General features: G+C 39.1%; 1 protein-coding gene across 1 annotated transcript in view; it reads right to left on the reverse strand.

Annotated features, from left to right (window-relative positions):
* KLHL4 (kelch like family member 4) overlaps positions 1–797 on the reverse strand; it is a 36356-nt gene extending 35559 nt beyond the window's left edge. Inside the window, exon 1 of the mRNA XM_054388547.1 lies at positions 376–797. Coding sequence (XP_054244522.1) covers positions 376–797 — 422 coding nt within the window. The remainder of the gene's footprint in view (positions 1–375) is intronic.
* Between the last annotated feature and the right edge of the window lie 22047 nt (positions 798–22844).

Raw genomic sequence — 22844 nt, forward strand, 5'->3', positions numbered from 1 at the left:
ACCTCCTGCAGGTCTCATTTGTCAAAGTAGCACCCATTGATAAATCAGAATGAGGACACTTGTTTCAGAAGGCTCCTTTTTTCATTGCACTTAAATATAATAGATCAAGGCACACAAAAAGTAACAGAGAAACTGTGACAATCTGGCAGATTTTAAGGAATAGCTATGAAATGGTGTATTTTAGGCAAAGATCAGCATTTCATGACAATGCTCCTGTTCATTTTCTTAACATGAAGCTGCTCCCGTTCGTCTGAGTGTGGGTGTGCACGTAGATAAAGTGAGACTAATGCAATGTCTGGTTAAAAGCAAACAGAACGCCAGGACATAACTTGGTTAGAAGTATGGCTTTCTAAGTGCAGACTTTAAAACTCCTACCTCTCTGTAGATTCATCTGAATTTTCTTCTGTGATCATCTGTAACTCCTGTGCAGTTTTACTTGGATCTTCTTTGAGATAGTTTTCCTCAGTGCTTGTTTTAGGGATATCCTCATTTGGTCGAAGCTGTTCTATGAGATTCTGCTGATGCCAGGTTTGAATAGATCGGTGGTGCACTGGGGTTGGACCTGGCACAGGGGCCAGTATGTTGTGGTGGACCGGACTGCTGTTTTTCTTCAGCCCATTTCTGTCCCGAGCGTGGTTCTTCAATCTGTTCTGAACCGGTGTCCCTCTGTGCTCATATCCTTCCTGCGGATGGCAGCCCCCCGTGCCGGTGGAGCCTTGCGAGGGGTGACTGAACCACCTCCAGCGAAGCCTCAGGATCTGTTTCACATCAAACTCCTTCTTTCCAGATACTGACATTTTTTCCAGGAGGGGGTTAAAAAAAAAAAAAAAAAAAAAAAAAGGGACAAAAGCCTGTTCTTTCAGAAAGGAAATGGATTCTTTGTTATCTCTTCTGTTTCAACTCCTCTTCTTAAGGCAACAAAAGAACAAATACCGGTAGCTCTCTCCCTCTCTCTTCTGATTAATATACTGCAAGCTCTTCAAGCCGATGCTAAGCTGCTGCTAACTGTATAGGTGGGAATCCATACTGACAGGATGATGAGGTCAGACCTTAAACAAGTAAATCAGCTCAACACAGGAAAGCAGCAACCATAACACTACCCAGCTGCTAGGCTTACACGCTCACAGCACTATAGCACAGCTCTCTAATATATAATCCAGCCTCACATGATCCTGAGGGATCCGAAGCTGCAACTTAAGATGCAGGGAAGCACACACAAATAAAGTGACAAGACTTTCTATTTCACAAGCTTTTCCATCAAGCCTGCTAATAAGCAATGCTGTATTTCACAGAAGGTTTATAGAGAATTGTTCTGCAGTCTCTTTATGTGAATTTTTGGTAAGGATTCACAGTGAAACTCTCCTGCAATTCATGTGTTTCCTTAAGGGGCTTGCATTTGTTTATCTTGCTGTGTAAAATTCCTACAAATGGCCTCAGTGTGGTAGCACTTACCTATAGCAAAGAGACAGCATTTGAATACAATGTGCAAAACTGAATGTTTTTACTCACCTATGGCTAGATTTCTGGATATAATTACAGGGGTACGAGAAAAGAGGGAGGGAGCTCATGAAAATTAGAGATGTGCTCCCTGAATGACAGTATCTGTGGAAAAAACAGTTTCCTGGCTAAGTGCCTGTGTAAACACCCTTTGCCATCCTGCTCTTCATTTCTCACAGATGGTGAAACGAGAGAGGCTTTTTTAGCAGACACCTTTCTTTTGATAGTGTGCACTGGAACACATTTTCAGCAAATTTAATGGTGTCTGTTCATTCCCATCTATTTGTTAACAGGAACAGGCAGTGAGAACTGTTCCCCAGGTGTTTGGAAATAATATCCACAGAATGTTTTCAATGCAAACTGAGAATAATGACATGGGCTCCATTTTTTTTTCTTACATCCTCCACAGTTTGCTGCTGATGACCTATAGAGCTGTAAGCAGCAAGCAGAAATAAAGCCAAAGTGCAAGACAGAGTCACTAAAACAGGATTCAGAGCTAAAGGGGAGCATCCCCCCAGCACATCTTCTGACATCTCTTCAGACCTTCCCATGTTAACTTCCTTTATTTCTGTCTCTATTGTGATTTTCTTTCTTTTTCATCTTGTAAACTCTACTGACAGGATGCTGAACCTTCAAACACTAAAATACAAACAGAGAAATATGAACTAAAGATTTGAAAAGAAAAAGCAAAATGAGGGGATAGGACTGAGGAACCATCAGCCTTTTCTGCTGGGCTGTCAAACCCCTGTCCTATCCGTGGTATTCAAGCAAAAGGGACTGGATGCATGTGAGAGAAATTACAGGAAAGTGAGGAAAATTAAAATAGGTGAAAGATAATATTTAGGCACATAGAGGGAAAGAAAGGACTTTGTTCAAATGAAAGCCTGTAAGAAATAGTTGGCAAAGAAGGCAAAGGGAGAAGTCAAGGAAATATTTTTAAGAGACATAGTCAATGCCCATTTATTTCTGTGTAGGACATTGAGGCTGAGCTACTGACATAAATTGTACATTACTGTGATCTGATATTAGGGTAAAGGTCTGCGACAGACAGAACAAGGAAAACTTGGTTGCAGATAAGAATCCTCTCTCATATGGAAAAATAAATTATTTGTGGGAGCTAGAGTACAAGTCCCAGCAAGCCTGGCAGTGCTTTGGCACCATTGCTTCCATCACTGACCCCACTGCTCTGCCAGGGCTTTCTGTTCTCACAGCACTTATCAGAGCTGGCTGTAATTGTTCTTAAAGGAATATATTTTAAAAATACTTCGTTTCATGTGTCATAGGAATGGAGAGAAACTAGAAAACTGGTTCGAATTCTAAGAGTTTATGTTAAGGTGAAGGTAAAGGCCTGGTTGTGCGTTTATTAGGGGGTTGCAATTTAAGCTTGTTGCGACTATAAGCTATTAAAGAAGCTGCTCCCAAACTTCAGGAGTTTAAAGAATTCATAGGGAGTGAATGGATCGATGCAAATGCTGGCCATTGAGTAAGAGTGATTAGTCTAGAAGTCAGTGTTAGATGTTATCACATTTTCCTGATGACCTTCTATAACAATCTGCAATTTTCTGGAGATCCAGAAGTTTCTGGTATTTTTTCTTCTATATAATATTTCATTTAATGTATGTTAACTTTTCAATTCCATCCTACAGATCTATGGATGCTGTTCTTTTCAGTCTTACAAAAGTAATGAGACCTGGTAGTATCTGCATATTCCTCAGGACTGCCTACATGAGATCTGTGTTAAGGAGGAAGTGTCTATATAGCAAGTTAACAAAGTAATTCATGACAAAATCCTGTAGAGCTGGTCAGAGAACATGGTTTCTCACTGCTATCTTAATCAGGTCGTTGGACTATCTCAGCAACTCTGTCAGTTCCTCTTAGCAACATATCTGATAAATTTAATCCATATTTTTTCACCGTGTCACAAAGCTTCTGCAGGTTTTCTTTCCTTAAATCCCTTTTGCAGAACTCATCCTTTACCCAAGATAGCATCAAAAGCACATCTCTTGAATTTTACTTGAGGATGTGTACAAGCAGCACTTCTGCTTGTGAATTACTCTGTTTCATACTAACTCAGAACCTGCTCAGGCAGATGTAAAGTGTAGCTAGCTAAAATTAAGAGTCCTGGATATTTGCTGAGAGGACTGTCTTGCTTAATAAGTCAGCCTGAGTCAGCACAGTATGTCTTGCAGGTAGGGCATAAGTAGATTATTTTTCACACAGCTTGTTACCACTCTGGCTAAAAATGCAGTGTGTTGTACCAGGACAGTATGAGTGATTGTTAATCCAAAATATCAAGCCTGAAATTATTAAAGCAGTATGTGGCATAAAGCTACACCATGTTTATACATCTATATTCCACATACCTGCTTTTAATCATTTAGATTTAGATTTCTGGTGAGAAAACCTTGTTTTGAAAGTGAATATAATGTGAGTGTTTACTTCGTCATGATTTCTTTATGAGTCTATAATGCCTTTGTAGATATATTTCAATATAGTGTGTTCAAACTTCTCTACGTGAAAAGATATTTTTCTCTTCTCACTGTTACTGAGTTAGCCTGTTTGGTCTCATTTAGATAAGCACCACAGCAGCATTAGTTTTTCCTCTCACGACTGGAAATCTCCAAAAGCCAGGATTTTCTAGGGCTGCTGCAAGTCTAGCCAGGGCCACCAAGAGAGTCAGGCAGCTGCAGTGGATGAATGTTTTCTCATATTTTTCAAGATATTTGATGTCTAATCTGACATTGCATTTTGTAGAAAGCCAAGTTAATTACAAGCTCATATCAGTACTGTACACTCTGCAGTGCTTGCATTTGGGGAAAACATCATAACAAGATCTACACATGCATAGGTTGTTAATAACTAAAGAGCTAGGTTAAAAGGCTGCAGGGTCACTACCCAAACACTGTGTTACACAGGTTTGTGTACTCAGCCTGTGTATTTAGACTCAGTATGAAGCCAGATAAAGGGAACAACAAGTGGAATATTTTTATTGCACTGTGTTGAAAACAGTGCCTCAAGAGAACTCCCATTAGTCCATCCTTTGTGAAAGAGATTCCAGGAAACATCTGCATAGCACAACACTACCATTAACAGAAGTCAAAGTTATATGGAAAGGAACAGGACAAAACCCAAACCAAACAGCTGTATTTATAGACTGCAGGAAAGTTCGACTTTCCTTTAAAAGCAAACTTTGAATCTCAGTAAATGCAAATCAGTTTAAGACAATAAGTTCCTTTAGAGACTTTCTACTGAAGCAGGCAGCAGAGATGAAGCATTTCAGGGAAAGTGTTGACACATTTAAACACAATTGCTTCCTCAGATAACTGGAAATGGTACTACAGATTGCACCCCACCTACAAAGCTGTGTGCCAAAACTGGGGAAAATCACAGCATTTTCTCCAAAGAAAAAAGAATGTGAGAAGTAAGACTGATATAAGTAACTCTGATTCAGAGCTTGCTAAACAGGAAGAACATTGTCGCCACCAAAATGAAACCAAAATTTTAGAGTGGAATAAGAAATTACAAATATCCACTTGACAGCCTGCTGGGAAGGATCTCCTGTGAACAAGGACTTGAAAGTGATGACACTAGTGCAACAAAAGTAAGCTCAAACACAATTCAATAAGAAACTCAAGAGATAAAAGAATGGAAAAAATGTGAACAGATGCAAAGAAACATAAAAATATTTCATACCAATATTTAGAATATTAAGCAAAATCTGAGATATTTCTCTTGATTTTTCAGAGTGCTGTGGCCAGAAGAACCAGTTGTTGAATGATTTCATTGCCTACTGCTAAAGTTAAGGACCACAACACAATATTGTAAAATAGAAGAGGCAGTAAAACTAAAGTCAGTGGCCAAGCTATCTGGGCTTTTCAACCCACCAAAATACACCTGATATTGGCTGTCAGGGTCTGAGGCAGGTGAGAGAGAAAAGATAATTGCCAACAGATTCGAATAATGAAGGAAGGTGGAAAAGGGTTAGGACCAGGGTTTTTCAAAGTTATTCTTAGTCTGTGTGCTGTATTTGAGGGATCTGAGGAACAGACACATAACAGTTTCCAAAGCACAGTGATGTAAGCTGCATTGCATTGAACAGTTAAATATGCTGATCAGTTTGGAGCATCTTGCCTAATTTTCATCTTTTCCCTCAGGGTTTAGTGTGGATGAGATGATCTCCAGAAGTCCCTTCCAACCTCATCCATTCTGTGATCCTTGCCCCTGTCTAACACTAACAAGGAAAATGGTTCTGTGAACATGTTGTCAGTTTGCAGAATTCATCTTTTCAGTCTGCAGGTGTATGGTACAGCTATAACACAGCCTTTCTGCAAACTCACTTCCCTTCTGCTGAGGCAGTGACTGTTCTAAAGCTCTGCCAGCTGGTAGGAGAGTTTGGAACAAAGAATGCTGGAGGCAGTTTTCCTCAGCTCCTTCCCTGGCTACGTACAAAGTCTGCAGACTTTTTTTTTGATATAGCACATGTATAAACTCATGGAATTTTTATGAAGAGAAATGAAATAGAACTACTACTCTGTAGGAAATCTTCCTCTTTTGAAAAGTACCACTCCCAGCTAGCAGGAAGGATTGGCAGAGCTGGAAAAAAATGTTCTAGTGGTGTTTTGCTCACTATTATGCACAGAGTAGAAAGCTGATAGGTGCTTTTTGACTTTCTAAGAGCCCATTTATAAGAAAACATTTTCCCAAGTGCCTTAAATAAGGGATTTTTTTCTTAAAATAATTTTAAATGCACTCAAGATGAACAAATCCTTATGAAATTTCCAAAGTGAAATTTCAAACTCAATATTAATTTTCTTTTGAGCAATAAAATTCTGCAAAATGTTTTCTTCTGTATGGCTCAGGAAAAAAAGGTGTTTGACTGTATGACTCAAAATTTCCTATTGCTCCATCTTTGATTTTAACTGTATGTTGTAATCTGCAGAGATACTGGCCTGAATTTCATATTTAAGGCTATTGTTTGGCTGGCTGCTTAGATCTTTGCTTCCAAGTTCTGCCAGGTATTTAAATAAATTGTTCTTTTACTGATCTTTGTTGAAGGGAATTATGACTTATACCTATCTATGACCTAAAATTGGAAAAATTATTCAAAAGATAAAAATCTTCTTCTATGCAAAATCAAAACAACTGAATATAAAACTAATAATTGTATTCATAATAGAGAAATCTTAAATTGGATTTCAAAAATAGAAAGTAAAGACATGAGGGGAAAGTATCTTTCTGCAATCATTATCCACTGCCAATAAATATGGTGCTTCACCAGCTGAGAACATGGCACACCAAGCCATTATGACATCTGTCCTGATACTGATCAATGGGACACTTGGATACAAATGCAACCTGCAGTGTTCATGGCTTTAACATCAATAACATGCTAATCAATCTGTCACTTCACAGACAGTCAATATGAACTATTTAGGTTGAAACATGGGCATCAGGTTACTGCATCCTAAGCAAGCTCATAAATTATAAAACAAAGGGATCCTGACAGTCAGGCTTTGTCACTAGCATAAAGCTGTTATAAGTCACTGTGTCATGCACTATGATGTAACCATACAGATACTGCAAACGGTGTAAGGTTCATCTCTCAAGAAACTGAGGAGGGAGTGAAAGCCACTGTCAGTCATCCAAGCTGAGTTCAGAAGTGATACAATGAAACAGTCTTTCTTCTTTTTGATCCATAAAATTATTATTCTATATTATTCTAACATAATCAATATGATATGTGCAGAAGGTAACTAATATATCATATGCAGTATTCTTAATTCTTTGTCCCAAAAGATTTCAAGTCACTTTATTCATTTGAATTTCTGTTTGAATACCTGTTTGTTTCAGCATTAGACTACTAGTACTAGGCTGCCTTCTGTAAGAACTCAGCATCTTCGATGTTCATCTCTTTAAGCTGTGACACTTCTTTCTCAAACTTAGCATTTCTTACTATTGCTTTACCACAAGTCGGGCCTGCTGAATGTGATATGTAGAGGGTGTCTTTGCCTTTATTGACCTCTAAAAAACCCAAGCAAATAAAACCAATTCTCTCTCTACCTGGTTGATTATAGAATCACTAAGGCTGGAAAAGGCCTTTAGGATCATTGAGTCCAACCATAAACCAACTACCATGACCACTAAACTATATCCTGAAGTGCCACATCTACAGCACCTTGAACATTCCCAGGGGTTTCAACTCTACCACCTCCCGGGGCAGCCTGTTCCAGTGCCTCACCACTCTATCTAGAAGTTTTTTCCTAATGTCTAATCTAAACCTCCCCTGGCACAACTTCTTGACAGAACCTGTGGAAGTCCATGTAACATGTCACATCTCTGCAGTGCCAGAGGACAGCAGCCTTTTGTTTTCAGTCTCACTGCTTTAATGTTTCCTAAGCTGTTTTCTGGAAACTACACAAAGAACTTGGGAAAATGTTGCAAGTTGTAGAAACGCAGGAAATGTCCCTTTTTCCCTGTTAACTCCAAGAAGCACACAGACATCACACTGCCTAGAAATAAGCACAAAGTTGAATCCTAAGGTATCTACTGTTGAGTCAGAATGGGTCTGCAGGTTTTGGTTAGGCATTTTTTTATTATTGTTTCATGTTTTGTTTGTTTGTTTTTGAAGTATCCTCTTAGTTCATTTACTCCAGAACAAATTATTTCCATTCTTCTCTTACTGGCCCTTAAGTATCTTCTACAAGAATGTTTTTTACAGAGTTTGAAGGAAGGTAAGAAAAGAAATAAGTCATTGGCAAGATGCATACATGATTAAATTATTAGACCTATATTGGAATAACTTTGAAAGTTGGGTAGGCAGCAGTGATAAATATAGTTTGACTTCATTACTGTTCGTCGGCACTGTAGCTGTATACTGTGAAACACAAACTGCTGGATGTTTAGTTCCATTTTGCTGAGAAGTGGCCTTCTCCTTTTTGAAGGTGCTGCTTCCAGGGTACAAAAGCAGTTATTAGTGATAGAAACAGAAGTAAATGCAAGTATGTCTGCACTGGTCTGTTATTAGATGCCATTAACTTAACTCTAGGCTGCTTTATATAAGAATGGGCACAGAACTTTTTCTTATACTAATCATCTGAATCCAAAGGGAAAGCAATTACCTACATAACATGATTGTGACGTGTTTTTGAGAGATGGGAGGTATTCACACCAATACTGTTTATTGTTTTATTTAAATCTTCAATAGGCTGTATCACAGAAGAGTGTATCTGTACCTTTTTCTGCTACAGAGTCATTGAATAATTCGAGTTAGAAGGAACTTTAGAAGCTTTTTAGCCCAACTTCCTGATCAACACAGAGCCAGGAATGAGATCAGAGCAGATTACTCAAGGTTTTACTTTTGTCTTGAAAACCTTGAGGATGGAGATGTCAAAACATTTCTGGAAAACCCATTCCAATGCTTGACTGACCTAATAATAAAAATCTTTTCTTGCAACTGATCTGAAACTGTTTTAATTCATACCCATTGCCTGATATCGTCTCTCACCCCACCATGCGCTGTGAAGAACCTACCTCGGTCTTCTTTGTGACCTTGCTGTAGGTACTGGGAGGATGCTGACACTGTCTGATCATGATAGTTATATTAACTGATCTCAATAGTTCTGTTCATGTAGAAAATACTTGAATTTTCTGCTTATTTACTGATAATAACAACCCTTATTTACCTGCAAATTATTACCATTGGATATTAAAGACCAGGGAAAGGATCTGGCATACCCTCAACAAACCCTAGTATTTAGACTTGATTTTTGTCAGCATAGGTCTGTAGCATCTCCAAGCCTTGACAGAATAAGGATTTATGCCCAAGGTCAATCTTCTCTGGTAAGTTTTGGAATGTGACTCTTGTTCATTGCATCTTAAAAAGTAATAAATCTTGCCTTTAATTTGAAACAGGGAGGCCCTTGAGGCACTTGTATTTCTCTGCACTGTGGAACATAATGATTCTTAGGTGTCTTTACATTTTAATCCTACCAATGTCTTCTGAGGCTTGTGAAAGGTGTTGTATATGTCAATAAAGAATCCCTAGAAAATGTGGCTATGCATCTCCTCCAAATTATTGGCATCAAAGGTTACAGAGCTCTTTGATTATTCATGTAAAAATAACCTGACTTAGGGCAGCTGTTCTAGAAGTCTGAGGCAGTCAATGTGAATCTTTCTCCTTAATGACTTCTTTAACTTCCATACAGGTATTGATTGGAACACAAATGCATATTCAGGCTAGCTTGTTGTACCTACAAATGTGGAAAGAGGCATTCTGGTGCACCACCTGGGTTACCTTTAGAGTAGCACAGGGAAGCATACCGTTATTTTATAAGTAAAGCAAGTTTGAGGCTGTTGCTGTTGGGGTTTTGTAGCATAAAAATCCATTGAATTCTTTTCTGTCTTCAGTTTCTCTCTCACTTATCATCAGTCTTCCTGCCGATTTTCCCAGATGTTTCAGTTCTCCTCTGTGATGCCTTAAGAATGCTAGGAACAGGATCTATTTGAAAATCATATGATTATATGCCGTGATTTTCAAATAGATCCTGTTCCTAGCATTCAGGAATTTTTCAGTAAATGTTTTCATGATTTCTGGGGGAAAAACATGGATGTTGTTCATAGGAGTATGGCATCATGAGATGAAAACAGGATGTCTTATCTCTATATATATTTATTAATAATAAAAAGGGTACCAAACAGCATAGTGATCAAATTTGCAAGCAATAGCAAATATGAGGGAGAGAGGAAGCACAGATTACTGAATGTGACATGCAATATTCTGAGGCAGATCCTATTAATAATGGATCCCCAAAGAAAGAGAGAAATGCAGCCTGCTGAAACAAAACTGAACTCAACATACTAAATCTGATTATTTAGCAAGAAATGGTTGAAAAGTCTAGCTTCAGACTAGATTAGGGATGTGATAGAGCATAGTATCTCTTGTTTTAGTGTAGATTACTCCTTAACTTTTTTTTTTTTTTCAAAACTTCATCAATAGTCTGATTTCCTCCAGTCCCTTATTTCTTTATCTTGAAGCTATCTTGGAAGGTAGTTCTTTTCTCTTTACTTAGTGGTGTCCTCCAGGGATCAGTTCTGGGCCCCATCCTGTTCAATATCTTTATTGATGATCTGGATGAGGGGATTGAGTCCATCATCAGTAAATTTGCAGATGACACCAAGCTGGGAGCAGGTGTTGATCTGTTAGAAGGTAGAAGGGCTCTGCAGAGGGACCTTGACCGGATGGACAGATGGGCAGAGTCCAACAGGATGGCATTCAACAAATCCAAGTGCCAGGTGCTGCACTTTGGCCACAACAACCCCATGCAGCACTACAGGTTGGGGTCGGAGTGGCTGGAGAGCAGCCAGGTGGAAAGGGACCTGGGGGTACTGGTGGACAGCAGCTGAACATGAGCCAGCAGTGTGCCCAGGTGGCCAAGAGAGCCAATGGCATCCTGGCCTGCATCAGGCATAGTGTGGCCAGCAGGAGCAGGGAGGTCATTGTACCCCTGTACACAGCACTGGTTAAGCCACACCTTGAGTACTGTGTCCAGTTCTGGGCCCCTCAGTTTAGGAAGGACATTGAGAGACTTGAATGTGTCCAGAGAAGGGCAACGAGGCTGGGGAGAGGCCTCGAACACAAACCCTATGAGGAGAGGCTGAGGGAGCTGGGGCTGTTTAGCCTGGAGAAGTGGAAGCTCAGGGGTGACCTCATTGCCCTCTACAACTACCTGAAGGGAGGTTGTAGCCAGGAGGGGTTTGGTCTCTTCTCCCAGGCAACCAGCACCAGAACAAGAGGACACAGTTTCAAGCTGCGCCAGGGGAGGTTTAGGCTTAAGGTGAGGAGAAAGTAATTCACAGAGAGAGTTGTTAGCCATTGGAATGTGCTGCCCAGGGAGGTGGTGGAGTCACCATCCCTGGAGGTGTTCAAGAGGGGATTGGACGTGGCACTTGGTGCCATGGTTTAGTGGTCATGAGGTCTTGGGTGACAGGTTGGACTTTGGTGATCCTTCAGGTCTTTTCCAACCTTATTGATTCTGTGATTAAGGAAAATACTTGCAGCTGCATACATTAACCATGGAAATTCTTGAGACAGCAAAGAGAGATCTGTGGTAATAAAATAAATCCTATGGCAAATACACTATCAGAGAGCTGTGCTAGAAGGAATGAAGCTTCTCAAGCTTCCTAAAATTAAACTTCCGACATAAATTGGTGACAACTAATATAGGAAAAGTGTATGTCACAAACAAGAGATGCTCTTGATGATTATGCCAATTTGAAAGGCTGTTTACCTCAAATCAGGGGCCCTAAAGTACTTTGCTTTAGGACACATTTCAAGGTATTTGATGCAGTTGGAGTGACAGTGTTTGGCATTTTATCTTACTGAGATTCCTAAATTAACTTATTTGACAGTACCTCTTGTTAGTGAGTGACTGATGGCTTTGCACTTTCTTGACACAGTGAACATTTAGGAATACTAGGTGCTAGCAGCATTTTAATGTAGAAGACAATTTATTTCAAAGAACAAATTCTGTAATAGTGGTGGTGCTAATGTGGAATTAATAATGACAGGGAAAAAATATATCTACCAAATCCCACTGCTTTGAAATACAAGATTCAGCTCCGCATTGAAACATACAGAAAAAAAAAAGCTTTGACCTGTGACTTCCTCTTAATCACGGTAAGCTTTTGTTTATATTTTTAATGCTTTACTTCATAATTTTATGTTTAGTGTCATGGGAGAAACCAGTGGGAAAAGAAAAGCTATTTGCCTCTCCTTACTTAATAACAGCTTGACTTAGATATTTTTTCCCTTTTGAAACTGCTTTCTGTGTGTTGGAACACACCTCATCATTTTTTCTGCCTGACACAGTCTAAATCATCCTGGCTTGCAGACCTCTCACTGCCATGATAGCAAGTACATGCCACAGAGCAGGCATTGCTGTATTATTAGAACACAGAGTCCTCTTGAAAAGAACACAGCTTTTACCTTCTAAAGGCAACAACACAGATATTTTACCAATCTGTTGTGTGATTCACATTATTTGTATATTAGGATGTTTAATCATATCCTTTTCACAGAATTGGTACCAAGTCCAAGCAACTTTAATCAGAAGGTGAAGATTAATCAGCCTGGGTTTTTATAGCAGTGTGAGAGTTACGTTCTCTCTGCAACAACCTGCAAAATCACAGTCGTGTTTTCGCCTAGCTCTGAAGTGGAAAATTCTTTGACTTAAGTATCTTCCTAAGTACCTGTGCTATGAGGATAGGCTGAGGGAGCTGCGGTATTGGGAGCAAATAGTGGATTGAGAATCCAGATATTTTTGCTTTTGCAAAGGCTTCTTAATGGAGAGCACAGTTTTTGCAGATTGTCTTCACACTGATTTTGATTAGTGCTTCTCTTTCCTGAGAACGCAAACTGCCTCCTTACTTAGCGCAGCTATGACATTAATGCTCTGGGCTGCAGAATTCTCTCACTGCTGAAGAGTACTAAGGTGCTACATGACCATTTCAGTTCTAGCATCAAAGAGCAACATGCAAGGCAGACGGCATGTGTTGAAATTCTGCTCTGCTGATGCCTTGCCAGCTGGTGAAGGGATTATTGTGTTTGCTTGATAGTGAACAGTTCAAGAAAATCCATAGTCACATCCATCACAGAGAGGGATTTTGAAGATGTTGAAGATCTTTATCTGACGTGCCAGTGATTGTTAAATTTTTAGTAGGCCTTTTTTTGAAGACCAAGTGTAAAGAGGTTGACATTCTTAAGAAAAAAAACTCTTTATGTACTTTATCTCCTGTCACTCTTTCTCTGTATAGAGATTTTGAGTTCTTGCAGGTTGTTGAGGGTTTGGGGTTTTTTCATTGCAATGCAGTTTAAATATGTATTATCTGTTTGAGAATTTAGTGCTGGGAGGTGGAATCCCAAATCCAAATGCTTCAGCAGTTGGAGTATATTGCTAGAATTGTGCCATTGCTGCAGTTTGGGAATGATACCAAAGCCCTATTATAAATTTAATACTACTGCCTCACCTTCAGTATTAATGAAATTTATATGATAGATCTAGAGTTTTGTCATGCTTCCCTAAATCCCATGAATTAAGGCAACCACTTCTACTGCTTTTTCAGAACTTCCCGGAAACAGACAAAAGTGATTTTGAAATTTCTCTTTGTAGTTCTGAGGTTTACAGTTGACTGCACAGGGCAGTGAGTAAAGGTGCTTTGAGAAGCTACAATACAAAAACTGCCTTTTAAACTCTGGTGCTTGCCTAAGCAATGCCATTTGTATCTTCTACTTGCTTGAAGAGAAGGCTATCAATATTGCATGCTTGATTTTAAGTCAGGCAATTTCACAGTGGAAATGCAGCATTTTAATGTAAGAGAAGCCAATACTGAGGTCAGAAGAGCTGGAGTAACAGCACTGGAAGTAAATGACCAAGAAAGGGCTGCCTGTTTTCACGGGGGGTGGATTTTTCTGAGGGGAATATGGTTTCTGTGCTTCCTTCTTTTTAATAAGAGCTTAGAGACTTTTTGGAAAAGACCTTGCTTTGAGAACAGCTTCTACACTTGAGCTCCAAAATTCGGCAGCAGGCAGAAATGTTGTCACGGCAACACATTATCTGACACTGTATTACTGAACCCCCTGCCAGTTCATCCACAGTTGAATGCTGAAGGCAGCCTTAGCAGGTATTACATGTTCTGTCCTGAAACAGTCCAACAGGCCCTTCCCAGAATAGGCCGTGACTTACCAACACAAACAGTTATCTGGAAAAACAAACAAACTCCACCAAAAAACCCAAGCAAACAAGCTATAAAATTAAAGAAATTAAAAATGTCTCCCTCTAAAGGTGAATGAACAACTCCATTTTGACAGTGAATTTTCATCATCTCAGTTAAGCTGTTGGGTGTTTTATAGTCAGCTGAAGTGGTTCACAGACATTTTAGGTTAGAAGGACGATTATGCATTTTGTTCTAGAATAGCCTCCAAATTTAGGATGCTGTCATCTTCATTTCTCCTACCTTGAGAGCAGTGATCTGGATGATTCTGGGAAGTGCTGTCCTTATGTGCAGTCAAGGCAGTTGCAATACAGTTGTCCTTAGACTAAGTACTACAGAACTCTGTTCAGAGTAAAAGGAGGTCTTCAGGCTGGCTTTAGAGAAAATAGGCTAATCTACAGCTTGCCTTTTCAAATCTTCTTGTGGCTAAGACCAACACCATTTTATCAGTCAAATGGAGGGGATAATTTGTTCAGTACTGCAAGCAACAGCAGAAGTAGTCCTGCTGTATTATAAAGCCAGCACATATTTCAGGGTCACGCAGTGATACTGCCTTCAGCAGCCTGTGGTAGCTGAATCTCTGCTCACAGCAGATGCAGGCTGCCCAGCAGACCCACCTCAGAGCTGCACACATCTCTGGAGGAGCCAAGCTAGAATGGAGGATGCCCTGTGAGTTACATGCACCTTAAGGGTTGCACATCGGCCAAGCCTTTACTACTGCTTCTGAGTTACGTTCCTAAAATGAAGCGCCCTCAGCCCAGACAGTCAGTAACATCCACAGTCCTCAGTGTCATCTGTTCTTCCTTATGTTTCTTTCACAAGTCGGCTGGTCACCAAAAAACTCTAACATTATACAATGAATTACATGGTTTGTGCTCATATCCTCATGTTTCCACACCTCAAGAACTGTTTTCTGTCTGTATGCTTCTTATTGCTTTGGAAATGTTTTTATGTATTTTAGCATTCCATTTTCCAGACTTTTGTGTGAAGCAGTTGTTAGCTTAAATACCTTCCTGCTCTCCATCTCTCTGTGACTGCTTCCTGAAGTTTCTTTGTTTTAAAATACTTGTACTGTGATACACTTGTTAAAATGTTCACAGAAAATAAGCCCCAACTAGAAATTTATGTCAAATAATACAAAACTGACAGTTTCATTCAGATTAATGATGACTGATACCATTTGCCACAAGCATCAAAGCCTCCTATTGCTGGCAGCAAGAGAAAAATGTACCTTTTTTTTTTTTTTTAGCTTGGATGAGGTTTTTTCCCACTCAGTAATATGAAATGCACAATGCTTAATTAATATTCCTACAAATTATTAGCTTATTTATCTCATGATCTGGTTAATGTTGGCACTGTTTAATAAAATACCATAGCATTAAACTTTTTATGGTTCATCCAAAATGAAAGATTAAAAGAAGAGTCACTTGGATTTCCAGTAAGATTCTACCTATTTTTTCAGTTGTTTAGCTTTTCTGTCCTACATCTAACAAGTGGAAATATTTATATATGTAAAAAGTTTATTACACAATTTTTATATATTACATAATAGATATTTTCATACATTCTACTATATAACATTTTCAGTAGTTTAAAGGAACTTTGTGGGTGATCTGTGTGTGGAGGAGCAGTTTAGTGAACTTATCTTTCAAACCTAGTACAAGATAACTGCTTAAGGCTGAAAGAGTGCTGTGTTACGCATTTGAGATGGAAAGAGAAGGGTTACCCGTGGTGGAAAACTGGGAGAATTTGCTTGAGTACAAATGCCTGGTTACAAGAAATTGAAACAAAACATTGGGTTTTGAAGCAAAGGTACCTCAGTAGTAGGAAGGATAGGACATTTCATTGTAATTCACATGTTTGAACACTTTTAAGCAAATGAAACATGAATTCCACCTGAATTTCATTCTCAATTTAATTCTGCTACTTGTAAGGTAAAAACATCTGTGGTGAGCACATATTTTCCTTTGAGTTGTTGTGGTTGGAAATCCTTTCCCCCTACCTCCCCTCCTCCCCACCTCCCCCCACATTAACTTTACCAGACTAGCTCAGTCTGGTAAAGTCTGAAGAGCAGATGTCTTAGTTTTATATCCTTCATTCTGCAAGAAACACAAAGTCTAAAAATAAAGTTTAATCGTTTAGGGGGGGGGGGTTTGCTGAAATCGTGCTCTGGAAATTAGTGTGAAAATAGAATTTTAGGTACCTCTAAAATACAGAGCTATACCTTAGCTCTACTTGAGCAATGCTAAGCAGAAGAGTTAAGTAACCTTTGTCAAGTGCAAGATTTTGAGCCTGTTGAAGGCTGAAAGCTGCTCTGTGGAGTCCCAGTGGTCTGAGTAACACTGCTATCATGCTGCAGCATTTGTGCTGAAAGTGAGGGGCTCCACTGGCAGCTGATGCAGAGGCATTTACCAAGCATCAAGGGAATGTCCAGCTGACCCAGTAAGGCTTCTTATACTAAGTAAAGCAGCCAAAAGAGAAGCCAAGGGCTGGCATGTTATCAATCACATTGCATTGCTTACATCATTCTTTCTTTCTTTTTTTATTTCCCCCATCTTTAAAAATAATTTTGAAATTGGCTACAATTTCAAATGTTGTTTGTGCTTGGTAGCAAACTGGATGTATGGATCTTCATTGTTGCACTAGCCAGCTGTGAATCTAAAGTAGTGAGAATCCTTAGTAAGCTTGTCTTCTCTTAGCCTCTCTTAAGAAAGAGGTCTTTTGCATTAGTGAGGATTATCGTATAAAATAATACATAGAAAAATAAATGGACTTCCTGTCCCATGGGAGCCAATGCAAGCCTGCCAAATTCAGCAGCTTTCATCATAAATGGAATGCATGTGTGGCACAGTATAATAGAAAACACATCACCTATTTTAGCCCTTAAAATTTACTATTTAAGATTCTATCTCTGTCCCAATAGCTCTCAAGCTACACTCAGTGCACAGCATGTGGTGTTCTGTCTTGCAGATTGACGGCTGTACAGCTTGAGAGCAAAGGACATCTCAGTAATGGGGAAAGAACAAAGGTCTGTCTCTCTCCATTGGGGCTGAGAAAAGCAATCTCCAACTTCCATCTCCTGTGTTAGATGGTGTCCTCCATGGAATTCCTTCCCATGTCCATGTGTCGTGAAAGCAGTGCTGAGTTCTGGTGTTCTGTGGACGCAGTTTCACACACAGGAGAAGTCATCAGCTGCACAGAGGCAAACGTTGCCTGGGACAGCCAAATACCCTTGTGAAAGATGGCCTGGGGAGAGCTCTGTGAAGCCAGGATTGCTAAAGCCACTGTCTTTGACTGCAGTCATGTTAGTGAGCCTAAGAGCTGAGGATGCTCACTGATAGGCAGTAATTTCTTTGCCCTTGGACACCCTGAATCTCATTTTTAGCTTTAAACTCAGCCCATTCCCATCCTTCACTATACAGGCCCCCACTCTTCCCCTTTGGAGCAACAAGCTGAATGTTGCTGTTTTGCTGCTGAGGGGATAAGGCAGCTCTGACACAGTGAAGATTTTCTGGTGTAATAGCAGCTTTTGGAGAAGGGCAAGGCTGAGAAAACCTTTTCTCTTGTACACTGAGGCAGAAGGAATGTGTCTTGGTGTAATAATTGCATTTTATTGTTTGAGGAAATTAATGCCCAAGAGTATTTCCATTATTTTTGCAATCCTCACATTTATTCAGTACCTATAAGGAAAGCTCCTACCAAAGACAGGAGGTCATCTGGGTTTAATGTAGCTATCTCCAGGCCTACATTAGGTATGTATTTACTGCATTTTTAATAAATTTTAATATTTAGCATTTGCTAACTTAGTTTGCCACAATTTTAATGCTGCTACTCTTAAATAAGATTCTTTTCTTGCCTTCAAAAATTAAAAACATTTCTATATTTCAAATATCACTGCTGCTCATTTTAAGGCATATGTTACTGCATATGTTTGTAGTTCTGTTTTTCTGAATGTGTAAGATTTCTTTTGAATATATTGATATTTCATTCTGAACCTGGAGGGAATTAGTGTTGACAGTCACTGTTTGAATTTGGTTTAGCTCTGATTGTTAAGCTTTCTTCTCAGGGAGTAAGTGAAGGAATCCCAAGGAGGCATAAATGGAAACAAAGGCAGGAGAAGAAAGAAAGAAAAGTTGTGGCAACAAAAGCACATCTTTTTTTAGATCACTGATTTAGCATAGAGGAGTGCTGTAAATCCTTCATACAATCTGTACTCATTTTAGGTGCTAGAAATACCGTATTTTACCATTCACAAAAAGAATTTTGAGACCTGAAATTCAGCCAAAAGAAAACCTGAATTAACAGCTCCAGCTAAAACTCTTTCTCACTCTCATATTAAAATGTCAAAGGATTGAGCATCTCTCGAATCCCATGAATCTTCAGAAGCAAACTGAAAGATTTTCCACACCAACAGAAAACTGGTGGTGCCTGTGAGAGATCTTTATTGGTTTTTCTGTGACTTGCTAGTAAAATTTATTCTATTTGTGTATTTGAAAGGTCTGTGGGGTTTTGGTGTTTGGTTTGTTGTTTTGTTTTTTTTTTTCCTAGATGAACAATATTTAACACATTCAGAAAAGACAAAAAAGCAAAGACAACAACAAAAGCAAACAAACAAAACCAAACAGAAAAACCCCAACAACAACAAGACTTCCCTAAAGTTAAACTGGTAAACACTGAATTTCCTCTGGCTCCAGTATTTTGTCAGCTGTTAAACTCTGGTCCGCAGCAGTAAACCATATGTTAACCAAGCCATAGCTGACAATAAAGGTGTCTTACAGCCAAATTATGAGCACATTTAGCAAATTATGTTATAAATATTTCCACCATATTTTCCAAATAACCTAGCACAGGATCACTATTCTAAAGAGAAAGTGTTCTGTATTTAAGTCAGCAGGGAATTTTCCCTTTTGATACCCCCCTAGAAGAAAATTAAAATTTAAAACATGTACATTTAGCAAAAATATTTTGATGTCAACACATCACTCAACATTCCTTACCTGTTAACCATGAAATATTTTTTCCAAGTTACATCACTAGATAAAAAGGAAAAGCTAATAGATAGCCTTTTGCATTTGAAAAAGAGATTTCAGTTTTATTTTTGCAAGCCATGTAAAATGAGTAAGTTCCACTTTTAGAACCTACATTTATGTTCTGACAGGCAGAAAAGCTGTAGGTTTGTGTTGTTTTGGATTTGTTTTCCCATTTGCTGCCTACTCCATGAAAGGAGGTTAATAAAGGGTCAGGTTATACAGCTGGCAGACACCAAATACTGCCATGATGTAGCCGGTGGGAACAGTGACTTCTGTGAGCTGCAAACAGGTGACAAATACCACAGCTTAGTGCTTCCCATCTCTGTGTTTTAAAGCCTATATTTTAGTGAGCAAGTGATACAAATACATGAAGTGACTCTTGGGATTTGTGGTCTCTCTGATAGTTTTGGTCTTTGTTGGTGTTGGGTTTTTTTGTTTGTTTGTTTTTAAATCAGTTACTAAAAAACCAACCTAGGAAATAAAAGCCCTTTTAGTTATATCTGAAGCTCTTTCCTTTCATGGTGATGGTGTTTGGTACAAAAGTAAGAGTGGATACAGTGAGCATACATGGGTATAGGCTGCTGAGACCATTAGACAGTAGAGCAGTAATTAGCATCTCTTCTACAGGCTTAATTAATTGTAGACAAGACTGGATCTGATAGGTATCCAACTTCCATCTTTACTGAAACTGCTGAAGAGAGTAATAATTAATACTTAAGGGACTACTCAAGAAGAATGTCTGTCTTTTGCATAGTAATTAGCTGGTATCAAGGCCCAGGCTCTATAAATTGCTGGTGTGTGCAGTGTTGGTCAGGTCATGCTTACATCATTTGAAAAGCCAAGTCAGGAAGCTGTTCCCGTTTCACTTTGGTAAAGAATCCCTCTGTGAGGGAGCTGTTAGTGGTATGTCCAACACACTGCTTACTTAGATGACTTCATGGTGATGGTGAAGATACTGAGCTCAGGTTGCCCAAGGAGGTAGTTGAGGCCCCATGCCTGGAGATATTCAAGGTCAGGCTCAACAGGGCTCTGAGCCACCTGATCTAGTTGAGAATGCCCTTGCTGACTGCAGGGGAGGTTGGACTGGATGACCTTTGGAGGTGCAGTCTATGATGTTATGGTTCTGAATGCCTTTGTTAGTGGTGTGGTTGAAACTTCCTGTAAATTAGTTTCTTGTTGTAAATAGAAGTGTGGTACTGCCACAGATATTTCCTAACACATTTGAACAGGTATCTTGAAATCTATATTGAATTATTTTAAGGTGTAGTGGCTTTATACACAGCCTGATGCAGTTGTATGTAATAGTTTACATCAGAACTTTAGGGCAGGGGAGCTGGAACTCGGTGATCTTTAAGGTCCCTTCCAAGCCAAACCATTCTGATTCTATTAGCAGGGTGGTCCAAATCTGATCCATATTAGGGATCCTTCTGTAGTTGCTTTTGAATATTGTCAAGAAGTTGTGCTAAGAAAATGCCATGTAGCTTAGCAGAGTGTTTGTCAGAGCTGACTAGACACTCGATGTTCCTAAAACTTCCAACAAATTTCTAATTAACATCTGTCTACAAGTTTATTATAACCCGTGCATAATGGCTGCAAGGCAATGGCTGCAGAGGGATTTAACACTGATGCTCAGTAACAGGAAAGATTCTGTGTTATTTCTTTGTTGTTTTTCATAATAGTTGCAGTTATTTCCCAAGTTTCTCATGCCTGATGCTACTTAATGAGTAACTCTTACTCTGTTTAAGGAAATGGGACTTTTTAAGTGGAAATTGTGCAAAAGATGCAAATTGAAGTTAAGCTTTGCAATCTGATCTGGGTTTTTTTCTGTGACATTTCAATGAACCTACCGTGTTGTTAAAACTTAGATTCAGTCCTTTTGTATGATAAACTGGTTCTTTAAGAAAAATATATTTTTTACTTTGGAAAAGGAATTGATTAGCTGAGAAATGCTGGCATATTTTTTTCCCAACTGACTAGTTATTTAATCTCTCATGTTTTACCTCTTTTGGAGCTATACAACATGGAAACATCACCATATTTGAAGAAGAAAACACCTCCTAACTGCCATACTTTGCTAATTTACAGTACAGTTAGTGAACATTTCTTGCTGTTCTGACTTATTTTTCTATGAAGCAGACAGTTCTTTGGAAGCTGTTATCAGCCTCATTTCAGATAAAGTCTATTCCTGTTACATATTATGTGGACTTGCAGAGTGCACCTTTCCTACAGATGGAGCACTACCTATGAGAGAGTTTTGCCAGATGAACTCTTTCCTCATGCTGGTTAATATGTTAGACCATTTTCTTGAATACATCATATAAGGCGCAAGTAATTAGTCACCACCTTGAGCTGGGAATCTGTCAGAATTCTTAATTTCTTCTCCCCTGCAGGAGTACTGTGTCTCTGAGATTAGATTTGGTGTCAGAGACCTTCCAGTTAAAACAGTTGCACAGCTGAAAATAATTAATACATACTGGACCAAAGGAAGTGATTAACTGAAAAATGTAGTTCTCTGACTCAGTGAATAGGACACTTCTGGGAACACTGTGTAGGTTCTTACTCTCCAAGAATGTTCATTTTATTAAGTAATGGTAAGGTAAATGTGGCCAAGGTCCATGTTCTCTCCAAGATAAGCACCATGGCTGCTGCAAGGCTTGCGTCTTTCTTTGTCCATCAGTGCACTTGGCTGGGCACTGGTCTAGCTACAGGAAGGTCAATGGTGGTTACCCCAGGGCGGTGTGTAAGCTGATGATGGCAACACTGGATGATGAGGTACAGCCCTTGCCAAGGAAGATGGCTTTGCATCAGGCTAACAACAGCATTGAATTGGTCCTTATACCCATGGGGAATATTTGAGCACTTAGTGTTGTAGGGAAGAGCAGGCACAAACGCTGCTTGTCCTATTCTGGTCTGGGGGTTAACCCAGATATTGTGTTTGGTGTATTCTCCTTCCTGCAGGATAGATAGAAAACCACCCAGTTTGAAAGTCCTGGGTTTTTTAATGTATAATGACATCAACTCAGCTCTTCCAAACTATTAACGTGGAGTACAAAGCAGTTATCAATTTGTAGAGAAGTTCAAGTTGTTCTTCCTAAATAATCATTGCATAAAGTGCTCTCTCTCCAGTAATAAAACTAAAGTGAGGTTTTTTTCATTTATTTTTATAGCTAGACTGTGCTGCCTTTTTTTTTTCTGATGATATATTTGCAGTAATCACTCTATTGTGTGTACAATGAAAGCATCACCACTTCAAGAACATATGCACAGGAATACCTTTTAAAATACAATCTATTGTTAAATTAGGAAAATTCTCATCAACTCTGAAATATTCCTAGAAATAAAATCAAAATACATAGCCTAATTAAACAGATACTAAGAATTTTGAGCTTTTGAATTGTGAATAGTAATTACAGGGTTGAACATGTCTGTCTAGTATTTCTCTCTGATACTCCTTCATATGCTGTTTGACCGATGGAGATAGCCCCATATTTTTCCCTCATTTTTAACACATTTTCTTTCGTACTGCCCCAGACTTTTGGAATTATTTTA

The sequence above is a fragment of the Indicator indicator genome, chromosome 17 (genome assembly GCF_027791375.1).
Source record: "Indicator indicator isolate 239-I01 chromosome 17, UM_Iind_1.1, whole genome shotgun sequence".
Taxonomy (NCBI): Eukaryota; Metazoa; Chordata; class Aves; order Piciformes; family Indicatoridae; genus Indicator; species Indicator indicator.